The 13,216-nt window shown below is 39.6% G+C and overlaps 1 protein-coding gene across 9 annotated transcripts in view; it reads right to left on the bottom strand.

Moving 5' to 3' along the window:
• Positions 1–13,216, bottom strand: part of PIKFYVE (phosphoinositide kinase, FYVE-type zinc finger containing) — a 119,933-nt gene that overhangs the window by 86,177 nt on the left and 20,540 nt on the right. For all 9 annotated transcript variants that reach the window (XR_006104034.1, XM_042467765.1, XM_042467797.1 and 6 more), the window contains exons 2-3: positions 3,909–4,090; positions 9–197 (exon numbers count right to left, since the gene is read on the bottom strand). Coding sequence is in view for 8 of the 9 variants with exons in the window: in XM_042467765.1 (XP_042323699.1) it covers positions 9–197; positions 3,909–4,080 (361 nt within the window). In the remaining variant the exon portion in view is untranslated. The remainder of the gene's footprint in view (positions 1–8; positions 198–3,908; positions 4,091–13,216) is intronic.

Genomic DNA, 13,216 nt, shown 5'->3' with positions numbered 1-13,216 from the left:
TCTCTTACCTAAGGATGCAGAAGATCTTCTCTGTAACTCTCCAGAAGGCTGAGACTTTTTGTAAGCAACAGGTGATGACCTTAGGGACCGTGACCTCAAACTATGTTGTGGACTTGACCAATTTGCATTCAGTGCTTGCTGATCACCCTGTCCAGCTTCTGCTCTCTCCACCACAGATGACGCAAGTCGACCATCATCTAGAAAAAGTGAACATTAATCTGACTGAAGTTCACCAGTGTTTTCTATTAATTTCTGATAAATCATTTCACCTTGCACTTGGAAAGGGAGTTCGCTTCAAGAGAAGCCAGTATGCCTGCCTCACCCTTTTGTCAGCAGGCTTTCATAGCTTTTAGAATTTAAAGAAAGGGCTTTAAGAGGTTCTGTACCCTTTGGTGAACTACTTAAATGGCTTTTTATCCTTTTCAGTTATAGGTTTTGAAATGCCTCAGTACTGCAATCCATTTATTTCTGTTTCAACCTTGACTTTTGTTTTCAACACTAGGCTGTCTTGAGTCAATTTTGGAGAAAAGTCAAGTTACACGTACAGAGATGATGATGATGATGATGATGATGATGATGATGATGATGATGATGATGGATAAAACAGATCACTTCCCGCTGCTTGTACTTTATCTTGGGATAAAGCAACATAAACACCACAGCAACAGAAATGCATGGAAAATACACAGACGTGAGCTAGAGGGTGCCACTAGTTCTTCTTGACCTCCATAAGGACATCCCAGCTGTGCCAACATGTACCTTGACTAAACAGAACTCCAAATCCTTCACGAACCTCACATTGTTAGGGAGATCGAATCGTGACTTAAATCAGCATGTTTCACATTAAAGCTGTTATTGAACAAAACTTTAGATGTAGTTTCTAGCAACTGCAGTTTATAAATGACAGAACAATTTTTGTAGGGCTGTAACCACTTTTTAAACATATATGTATCTGTATTCATACTATATGCATCTGAGGAAGTAGAATGAAGTCTACAAAAGCTCATCCTGCCAACTTCTTTATTTCAGTTGTCTCAAGGCTGCTACAAGATCTCTCTGCATACTGATTCTACAGACTAACATGGCTATATCTTTGAATTCCACCTTTTAAACAATACAAGTAGAAATTTTAAGGTGATGTTTTAATTATATTGGTTGCACAATGATAGCAGTTAATCCACTGGCAACTGAGTCTTAGAAGATGATCTACTGCATCTTCAGGAGCGCAAACCAACCTATTATTGGGGTCACAATGCAATCTTCTGTTTGCTCTGAAACAAGTCTTGCTGAGTTCAATGAGGCTTACTTCCACTTACGTGTACAGCAGGGTCGGCAACTGTGGGAGGCTAAGGACATTAGAAACCCACAAGACCTTGGGGGGGGGGGCACAACTCTGACACAAACTCCAACTACACACCCTGCCCAAAAAATTAAAATAAACCCAAAACCAAATTTTGCTCCCAAATGACCTCTAGGTAATTGCATTTCCCCATGTTTTTAGATCCCTTTGGTCCATCTCAGGCCCAAGAATGGCCTTTTTGGGAACAGGCATTTCCTCTTTTAAAAAAAGACCTCACTTGGGCCTAAAGTGGCCCAAGGGGATCAAAACCTAGAGGCAAAGCCCCTTAGGAGGTTAGGGGCCACATGCAGCCTACAGGCCATACTTTGTTCACCCCAGCATACATGATTACAGATACACAAACACACATACACATAAAAGATATGTGGTTAATTTAAAGACACTTTCCAGTACTATACCTATATACTGCCACGGCAGCAGTTACAAAAACCCGCTCTAACAGGTGTATTCTCCAGCACAGGATGGGGAATCTTTGGCACTCCAGATGTTCTGGGCCTCATCTCCCATAATCCCTTAATACTGTCCTACACTAGTTGATGGCTCTTCAAGTCCCAGAAAGAGGACCAAATGTTCCCCAGTTCTACTCTAGAATTAGCGTTCCCACATTATGTCATAGCAAAAAGATCTAAGGGAAACTCTTTGATAGCCCAATCTTCTGCATGTTTGGTCAGGAGTAAGTCTTAACTAATTCAACAGGCTTCCTTCCAGATAACCTATATTAGGCTTTTAATCGCACAAATGGAACTCAGGTTAGTAACCAACATCCCTAACTAGAAAAAGACTAGAAAGAATGAGATTACAATGAAAAAATCTTCAGGGTTCTAACACTGTCTCACCACAGAACTAGTATATTACACTACTGCACCAAAGAACAAACACCTTTACCAAGCAGCCTGGTTGACACCCTTCAGCAGTCTAATATTATTCTACACAGTCTACAGCTACACAGCCTACAACTCAGGGATCAGCAGTACTACAACCTACCCGTTCTGCAGTGGGACATACGTTCTTTGCCTTGGAACTTCTGAGTGCTAACTTCCTTCCCAAGTATCTTACAAAGCATCAACACCACCAAAGCTTTCAAACAGCAGACTATGAGCTGTTAATTACCTGGCATGTGGGGAAAATAAATACAATCACTTCCATGATCTCCTTCAGTCCAGGTTCATATTCCTGTAGGCCTATAGTTCCCAAACTTTGGTTCTGCAGGTAATTTTGGACTTCATCTCCCAGAAATCCCTGCCAGCTTGTCCAATGGTCAGGAATTCTGGAAGTTGAAGTCCAAAATACCTGGAGGATCAAAGTTTGGGAATCACTGCTGTAGGCATTTCATTGTTCAAACTAATCAACTAGTTCTCTCCAGTGAATGCAATGCAGAGATCTATGGTCCAAAACACACTGTAGAAATAATCTAGTTCGAGACAGCTTTAACTGCCCCCAGTGCTAGGGAATCCTGGGAATTATAGTTTATTGTGGCACCAGAGCTCTCTGACAGAGAAGGCTAAGTGTCTCACAAAACAACAATTCCCAGAATTCCCTAGCATTAAGCCAGGGCAGTTAAAGCGGTCTCAAACTGGATTATTTCAAACTGTGATCAAATGGAATAGCGGTATATAAATATTATTATTATTATTATTATTATTATTATTATTATTATTATTATTTCTGCAGTGTATTTTGGACCTATGTCAACTGCTCACTGTCACTGTTTGAAGCCAAAGAAAGCCCAGGGCTCCTTAGTTATATTTTGGTCTTCTCAAGTCCCTCTCCATAAGGGTTTAAAGCATGCTAGAAAGCCAAGGTGCCCTGACACTACCTTTTCTCTTTTGGACAGCATGAACAACAACTCTACAAGACTTGTACAAATGCAACCATGGCTACATGTGTACTCAATACTAAACCATAATTTACTGGTCCATTCATTCCACCCACCCACCCATCTGACTCTCCCACGAGTAGGAGATTAGAAACTTTGGCCCTATACAGACAGCCAAAATAAAGCTGCTTCGAGTCCACGTTGGAAGTATGCTGTTTCAATGATGCATGCGTCCTAAGAGTCTGGAAGCTGCACCAAAGCTGCACTCCAGTCCTTAGGACTGGAGTGTGGCTTTGGTTCGGCTTCTGGACTCTTAGGACGCATGCATCATTGAAACAGCATACCTCCAAAGTGACTCGAAGCAGCTTTATTTTGGCTGTCTATAACAGGCCTTTAATTCTTTTTCAACTAACCTCCATTTTTTCATTATGTTTGAGCCAGGAACTGCAGTTAGTGCTAACAGTGGCTTACTGAAACATGCCAGGACTATAAGGCATGATTTGAATCTGCCTTATTTCAGTAAACTATAATTAACATTAACCACAGTTAGTCCAGATTCCAGTCTAATGAGACACTGAAAGTGGGGTGCAAGTTTCTAATTTTCTGCTTACAGCTGATGGGTAGAATTGACAAGTTTATTGGTTTAAGGAGATTGTCTTCATTTCTGACACAAGAGAAATAATACTATATAATAATAATAACAAAACAACATGAGGGACAATTAATACTGACCTCTACTGAAACGAAAGAGATTTACAAAAGAACTATAGGCTGATTTAAATGGAGGTTCATCTTGATCAGGAGTCAATGGCTTGAAGTGTGTAAGGTGAGAGGGACTGCCAGGAGAGTAAGGAAGATCACTCATAGAGTCCAGTGTTGGAGATGCCTTGTCATCTGTGGCCATTTCATGGATCCTAAAAAAAGAATATGCACATATAATTTGTTCTATTGTCCAAATAAAAACAGTTACCACCATCTAGATTTTTGAAATTCCTGCAAACCAATTTAATAAAAACCCAGAAACATTATTAGACCTTTACCAATCTGAAGTATCTATAACATGAATCCAAACAATGTCTTCTGTATTTTCATTAAAAGACGCCAGGTACAGACATAATGTAATATGGGACAGCAAAAGAGACCTTACCACACTATGAAAACGAATGGATAAGAATCAGAGCTGGCCATGAAGCAGGGAGATGCAACCGCCTCAGGCACATTTTGACTGTCATGAACAGACAGCAATTCTTTAGGTATTTAATTTGTCATTATTGTATTTTTACTGCCAGGGAGGGAGAGAGTTGTGTTTGTGGGATTTTCTGCATCAGGGGCTTTCTTTAGGTACTTTGCACTTTGTCATGATGGGGGTGAGAATGATTAAAAGCCTTAAAATTGTAACACAATTTAAAAACATGCCAAAAAGGAGCACCCACCCATTTAAATGACAGCTAACAAGATCAGTGGGAAATATTCTGAATAAAATTCCACTTGAACAAAAAGATCATTCACCAGCTTTGATTTATCAGTCCTGACTGAGTCCATAGTTCTACATAATGGACAAAATTATAATGCCCAAATCAGTACAGAAAAGAAAGTGATATATGTGCCGGGCGTATTGGCCTGAAGCACGTTCTTGAACATCCTTAGAAGGACTATGATCTCTCAGCCTAAGGCCATATTGTAAATTTAAATAGCCGGTAGATCTTTCAGTCTGCATTTTTCACATCCAAACTTAGATCTTGTCTTTAATAGGTATTTACTGGACAATCACATTTCATGTAGAGTAAATTCAACCATGAATCTTCCCAAGAAATATATAGAAATACATGAAACTGTTCAGAGATCTCACATGGTCCTTGACTATGTTCCACCTTTGGCCCCTTTAATTAGAAAGCTGTTTGGAACATAAGGGAGTACTTTGTTTATGGCCATCTAGTACACAGCTACCCCAAAAAGTGAAGGATTTACTATTAAGCAGCTACAACAGCTGCTTGCTAATGTATAATTTTCACAAGAGATTATAATCTTACAACATAGGTAGACAAAGCAAAATCATACACTCCTTAGAAGTGGTGTTATTTCTTATTATTTTTCAATACTGACTAATGTTCTTTATCATCCCAGGTCTCTTAAATTATTTAGGCTGGCTTTTAACTCTATCGCTTCTATGTTTCTGCTGTTTTAAAACTCGATCTGGGGGTGCATGGGTCGGTGGGTGGGTGTAGGTATGTACTGTTCATTGTAATACCATAGTAAGCCACCGTGGGAGTGGCAAATTGAATTTCCCAATAAATTAAAATTACAGTAGCCCCTCCATTTTCACAAGGGATTCATTCCGGACCCCTGCACATGAAAACGGAAAATTGCCAATATTCAAACCCCATTGGCTTGAATGGAAGCACACACTCCATTTTATCCCCCTTCATTCGCCACCCACAAACGGGCGAGGGACATGGATTCGAAGTACGTGAAAACAGAGATGATGGTACATATACGCCTGTACAACAGACCCACTTCCATGTTTTAGCTCCCATCCGCTGCACCCAATAAGACCAGTGGTAAAGGAATATGGGAGTTGTAGTCCGTAGCATCTGGAAGGCCAGTGACTGAACTCAATGGAAGTCGACGATACAATAGTCAGAAGTGAATTCAGAAACAGAATTCATGGAGTAAAGAGCCACAGACAGTTACTGGGGAAAAGAACATCATGACCTCAAAGCAAAGAGGAAGTATATGAAAGCTGGCTGATCCAGGAAGGTCAGCCTTTCTTGGAGCAATGAGGAAATGGAGTCTTTTAGCCATGCTGAGTAGTTGAACAAAGTACAAAACTATTCTGGCAAGCCCATCTTGAAATCATAGCGACAGGGTCAGATGAAATATGATGGCTGGAGCCTATTTATTCAAACTCAGGGTTCCTGCATCCCAGGGTTGGTCACATATTTGAAGGAAAGTAGCACTGCAATGGTGCAATTTATATCATTGAATGTTTTAATAATTTTTGCTTGCAGCGCTACTTGCTGGATGTTTTCCTCACCAGACACCAGCTGAAAAGAAAAATGCTGAGGGGAGGGATGAATGTGGGGACCAAAGCTGCTGCCACGCTGCACAAATAAAGCAGTCTGGCATCACTTTAACTTTCATGGTTCAATGCTGTGGAGTTCTGGGATCTGTAGTTTGATGCGACATTAGAGCTCTCTGATAGAGAAGGCTAAATATCCCACAAAATCCAGGATTTCATTGCACTGAATCATGGCAGTTAAGGTGGTATGAAACGGCTTTATCTATGCAGTGTTGCAGCAGCCTAAAACTGGAGATGAGATGATCCAGCTCTCCTTAACCAACACTTTTGGTGCAAAAATACTCCCACTCTTTGGCTTTACAAGCAGTATTTATAGAGTTTATACTCTATAACTGAAAAAGTTCTCAGAACAGTTTACACATGAATAAAAACAAGGGAGGCAGCAACACCCCCAGACACTTTCTGTCTTACAATTTAAAAAAAACAAAACCACACACAAGAAACAAAATAACAAAGGGATTGGTATGAGAAGAGAAAAACAAAAGAATTCAGGCACAAACTCATAATGTTACCAGCTTCATAGAATGGTCAGACATTAGGCAACTGGAACAGTCAGTGTTAGTCATCTTATGACCAACATCTCAGCCAAAAATGGCTAATCTCTCAGCTGAGCCAATGAAGTGGCCCTGTTTCCCCATTGCTCCCTTTTGCAGATCCTGCTAGCATGAATTGCTAAATGATAGCTAGGGAGACGAAAAGTCCGATGGAGCACTCCAAGATGGTTAATAGCTCCATGGGAAGACATAGTATAAGCCCTATGCCTGAAGTTCACTCCAACTATAGTTCTCTTGAAGAAGTATGTTTGCATGTATCCATTTCTTTCTTGTTGCGGTGGCTTTCAAATCATTTCCAATTTATGGTGACCCTGAGGTGATCCTAGCATGGGGTTTTCTTGGCAAGATTTGTTCAGGGAGAGGGTTTGCCATTGCCATCCTCTGAGGCTGAGAGTATGTGACTTGCCCAAGGGCACCCAGTGGGTTTCATGGCCGAGCTGGGAATCAAATCCTGGTTTCCAGAGTCGCAGTCCAACACTCAAACCGCTACGCCATTCTAGTTTTTCATTTTTCAGCAAAGTACAAATACTGCAGCCTGGCACTGCCTTCGTCCCTTTATAACATACTGTACCATTTACCTTGTGAACTGACACCATTGTGCAAAATATCTCTCAACACCAGTTGCTGCTGGCAGGAGTAGAAAAACAGACATCTTAAAGATTTCAGGACATGTGAATGTTGTGCTACAAAACCATTTAACATGGGTCTGGCCATCTTTAGCTGCCGCCCCACTTTTTATATTATTAAGAGTGTGATTCCACAGTGCAAGGTATCACTCTCATTCGTTCACAATCCACAATCACTTTTAAAGCTCTTGCAAACAAGTACACAGAGGTTAATAAGCCACGCCATCAGTCCAGTTTCAATTACATCAACAGCTTGAAAGGAGCGGAAAAACCCCTTCCTTAAATATATCCTTCCTTATTTCCTAGAAGCAATTCTGACTCACCACAGATGAGTATGTCAGTGGCTGTTTCGAATCCTAGGCTAAGAAGGAAAAGGAAGGCATAGGCTGACATTGGACTATAAATTAACCCCATGAAACAAGTTTTGCTGCCCAAAGGCTATACTCAGTACAGTAAATTCAACTCAAAAACAGCAGACATTCTAAAAATATGTCTTTGCTTCTGTCTCCAGGAAATAACAAAATGGACATAGCTCTCCATTACTGTCATGGCTCTGGCAGCACATGACACTCACAAGCCAACAGAAAGGTCTCTGAAAAGCTTTTGATTATCAGTTATTATTATTATTATTATTATTATTATTATTATTCAGTCCCTTCTTTCCCATCTAAATAATCTGTACAGATTTCTCCCAGCAACCAAGCCAAAGCGACACTAAGCCATTAATCAGAATCAGTAATCCACTACACAAACAAAACAAAATGCAGGTTTATTACATTAAGCAATGACTGAATGCAATGTTGCCCAGACTAAGAGACTAATGAGAACCATCTGTTCCCATACCTTTTTGTTAATGTTAAAAGGGAAAATAATCCATTTCAATGGAGATTCATCCCACTCTTCAATACAGACACTTAGGCTGCATCCACACTGCATTAATAAGCCAATTCGATATCATTTTATGATCACTGCCATGGCTCAAGGCTATTAAATTCTGGGAATCGTCATTTTGTGAGACATTTAGCCTTCTCTGTCAGAGAGCTATAAAATGAAAACCAGACAACTAGCATGCTCAGGTTCTGCTTGTGAGTTTTTTAGAACAACTAGCTAACTAGTACAGACATAAGAGTGTTAAACTAGATGTCCCTTTGGGGCCTGAACAGATAGGCCAAAATAAAGCTGCTTCAGGTCACTTTAGAGGTATGCTGTTTAAATGACACACTCAAGATGTGTGCCAGAAGCTGCCCCAAAGCTGCACTCCAGTCCTTGGGATGGGAGCGTGGCTTCCAGCCTCTTAGGACACATGCAACATTTAAACAGCATACCTCCAAAGTGAGTCTAAGCAGCTTTATTTTGGCCTGCCTGTTCAGGCCCTTTGGATATCTTTTATGGCAGTTCTACATTTTCTGGCTCAGCACGCTATAGCAGTTTGAACGTTGAACACTGGGTTCACCAGAGTTCGAATCCCACTCGACTCAGCCATGAAACCCACTAGGTGAACTTGGACAAGTCATACTCTCTCAGCCTCAGAGGATGGCAACGGCAAACTCCGTTTAAAGAAACAAGCCAGGAAAACCCCATGATATGGTCACCTTAGGGTTGCCATAAGTCGGAAATAACTTGAAGATACACAACAAAACAATGCCAAAGAAGAAAACAGCTGAAAGGTGAGATGACTGTGGAATATTTGTCCTTTTCTTATTAGCTAGTTTCATTATTATTAAATGTAAATATCAGCAAGTGGCTCTAATAACCCTGTTCTCTTTATCAAGTAAGTAAAACTGTAGTAAAAGGGTAAGTTTGTCACCCGTAACAATGTAGGATGAAGGCCAGATGTGAAAAATTGTACCTTTACCAGTTCTGTAGGAGTTTCAACAAATACTACTCTTTAGATATGATTATCCAGGTGCTCTGCATCTTCTCTGTCATATTTATATTGTACCTTCTTCAGTCAAGCAAACCAAAAAAGTGACATACTTATGATTCCTAGCCTGTCTTTGAGGCAGGAATTGATGAAATCCAGATCTAGTTATTGTCAGCAAAGTTTCTTCAGACCATGACATGCATCTCTTTTTAATAGGACCTTTTCCATTGTAACCTGACCTGGTTTTTAAGAAAAGACAATCAATCTAGTAAATAATCTAAATACAGGTTTAGTGTCCCTTATCAAGAATTCCAAAATCTGAAATATTCAAAAAACCAAAATTATTCACATGAATGGCTGAGATAGTGACACCTTGGCTTTCCAGTAATTCAGTGTGCACAAAACTTTGGTCTGTTACAGACTGCCAAAATAAAGCTGCTTCGGGTCTCTTTGGAGGTATGCTGTTTAAATGATGCATGCATCCTAAGAATCCGGAAGCTGCACCAAAGCTGCACTCCAGTGCTTAGGAATGGAGTGTGGCTTTGGCGCAACCTCCGGACTCTTAGGACCCAGGCATCATTTAAATAGCATATCACCAAAGAGACCCGAAGCAGCTTTATTTTGGCAGTCTGTAACAGGCCTTTGTTTCATGTACAAAACTGTTAAAAATACTTTGCATAAAATTACCTTCAGGCTATGTGTATAAGGTGTATATGAAACATAAATGAATTTCATGTTTAGACTTGGGTCCCAACTCCAAGATAATCATTATGTATATGCAAATATTCCAGAATCCCTAAACCTCTGAAATCAAAAATGCTTCCGGTCCCAAGCATTTTGGATAAGGAGGACGCAATCTGTACCCATATACAGTATAAGACTTTTTAAAGATTGGTTTCTCTTGATTAGGGAAGCCATGTAGTGTAGGCCTTATTTTTGATGCCTGAACAAACAGATCTAAGCAATAATGCAGCAGCTCTTTGTCTCTTCTCATAGGATATGCTCATAAATCAGCCTGTTAAAATATCTAATTAATTGATTACTCTCAAAAACAGATTATCAACGCTGAAAGTAACAATTAGAATTAAGAAAGTTTTGTCAGTGGTGAATGTACTGCAAGCAACATTGCTTCAAGGCTTAAATCAATTAAATTTATACGTCTTAATATTATCCTTACAGGGTCTGAAAAAATGTGTGGGAAGAGAAGAAAGGAAGATTCCATTTTTGTATTTTATTTGGAGACCAGGTTCTTTAAGAACACTCTCTTTAAGAACGGCTTGGGATGTTATACTGTTTTAATGTGTTTTAAATATTTTTTTAATCTTTTAAAACTGTATTTGATATTTAACATGAAATTTGTTTTAATTTGTAGTTATTTAATATTGTTTTGATGCACTGTTTTTGTATGTTTTAATTGTACTGTTTTTAATATTTTAAGCTGCTCTAAGTCCCAGTTTTGGGAGAAGGGCAGGATATAAATAAATATAACAATAATGTAACACTAAATACAAGGAATTAATTAACAGAGACATTTATAGAAATACTAGCTCAATATGCCTGCTGGAATTTCAGCAGATGTATAAAACTTTAATCCAAGTAATCAAAAGGTACAGTTATACCTAAAAATTGTAACAGTGTTATGATAGATCAAATAATTTAGCATTTAAGAGTGAGTTCTGAATGTACTGGAACAAAAGGTTAAAAGGAGGATTTCATTTTAGGGTTGTTTTCTTCCCTGAAGTATACTAAAATGTTTCCTTGCTTTAGCTAAGATACTGACTGTGGATATATCCCATAAAATGGACATATCCCAAAGTGAGGAACCCCACTGCTTCTAGCAACCTAGGTCTGGGTCATAAAGAAAACGGGGAATGGCTCCATTTAAGACGATTACTGAAACCAGCCTCTTATTCTTTTAAGTCACCTGCCTACCTTTGTGTGAATGAGAGGAAAGCCACTTTAAAAGAAAACTTTATCAGTCCAGTCAATGAACTGAGGCTGTCAAAATATTCAGGAGAATTTAGGACTGTTGCTACTTTTTCTAAAAGTTTGGTTTCAAGTAAGAAGCTAGCTGCAGACCGCTAAACTGATATATTAAAATACTCACTTGAAAGAAAAATACAGTGGGTCCTTGGTATCCGCTGGGGTTTAGTTCCAGGACCCATCCACCCCCATGGATACCAAAATCCATGGATATTCAAGTCCCATTAAATTCAATGGCATGGTAAAATGGTGTCCTTTATATAAAATGGCAAAATCAATTATATTTCTATAGATGGTTGAATCTGTGGATAGGTAATCCATGGATACAGAGAGCCAACTGTACTCATTTACATCCCATGCAATCATACGTCATCTTTTTGTCCTACTTGTGATAACAGTCAAGTTTACAGAGTTAATGTGGTATATATACAGCAGTGCTTCTCAAGCTATTTGATATGGAGGATCAGGAGCTATTTTTTATGGTGCCAAGGACCATTTCCTGTATTGTTATGTATTGTGTATCTGTATTATGCTATTATTTCTTAGATTGCACACCATAGGCAGGTTTACTTTATCTATTTTATTGTTTGTATGTACAGTGCTGTATAAATCTACAGCGCTATATAAATAAAGCATAATACTAATACTAATACTACTACTAATAATAATAATAATGTAACAAGCAACTGTAGTGCACTGGATTGAGCTCTGGACTAGGACTCTGGGAGAGTTTTAATGCCCATTTAGCCATGGAAATCCATTGGGTGCCCTTGAGAGTCTTACTCTCTGAGATTTTGAAGATGGCAATGGTAAATCTCTTATGAATACATTCTGCCAAGCAAGCCAATAATAGCGTCACCCTAAGTTGGACCTGAAATGAAGGCACATAAGGACAACAGCAATGGACCAGTACTCTATTTGTGCCCATTGACTGCAACTATTTCTTGAAACTGAAACTTGCCAGGGATCACGAGCCAATGGATCAGAGACCACCAGTCCTTGGATCATCACTTTGAGTAGCCCTGAGATCTGCATCCATGTCTTCGCTGAAGCACTAGATAATTGCCTCTCAGCATCTTTTCTATGAGTGAGCTACTGCTAGAAACCAAAAATAATCATTTATGAAGCCCTTTCAAGTGGACAGGGTGCGATGACCAGATACATAAGAAGGAACTGCTCCTGTACTTGGGAAAGCTGTGTTCACTTAAATACAGCTCGCAAAGGGGTCTTGTAGCACTTTTGGGAATAACCATGTGAAAGAAATTCTGACATCAGCTTTCATAGACTAGGGTCCAAACACACTACAAAAATAATCCAGTTTGAGACCGGTTTAAGTGCCCTGACTCAATGCTAAGAAATTCTGTGAACTCTTTGTAAGACATTCACTTTGTAAGACAGCACTGAGCCAGGGCAGTTAAAGTGGTCTTAAACTGGATTATTTTTGCAGTGTGTTTTGGACCTGCGTCTACTTCCTCAGATGCATGGAGCAAACCAGTGCCCAAGAAGGACCTTTAAAAGTACAGACAGTCTTCCGTATCAAGAGATTTCCTGTCCATGGATTCAACCATTCCTGGCTTGAAAATATTTTAAAATACATAAATTCCAAAAAGCAAACATTGATTTTGCCATTTTATATTAGGGGCACCATTTTACTAGGCCATTGTATTTAATGGGACTTGAGCATCCACAGATTTTGATACCCTGGAACCAGCAGATACCAAGGGCCCACTGTACAGTTAGTTACACAACAAAAGTCCCCTCACTTTTGTTGTTGTGTGTGCCTTCAAGTCATTTCTGATTTAAGGTGACCCTAAGGTGAACCTGTCACAGGGGTTTTTCGGCAAGACTGGCTGAAGCTGAGAAAGTGTGACTTGCCCAAGGCATTCCCAGTGGCCCTCAGCTACCAGCTTCTAAAGAAACTGGTGCACCTCTCC

This window comes from Sceloporus undulatus, chromosome 1 (genome assembly GCF_019175285.1).
Source record: "Sceloporus undulatus isolate JIND9_A2432 ecotype Alabama chromosome 1, SceUnd_v1.1, whole genome shotgun sequence".
Classification (NCBI taxonomy): domain Eukaryota; kingdom Metazoa; phylum Chordata; class Lepidosauria; order Squamata; family Phrynosomatidae; genus Sceloporus; species Sceloporus undulatus.
Note: the sequence above shows the minus strand (reverse complement) of the source record. Positions and strands in the feature narration are given on the sequence as shown.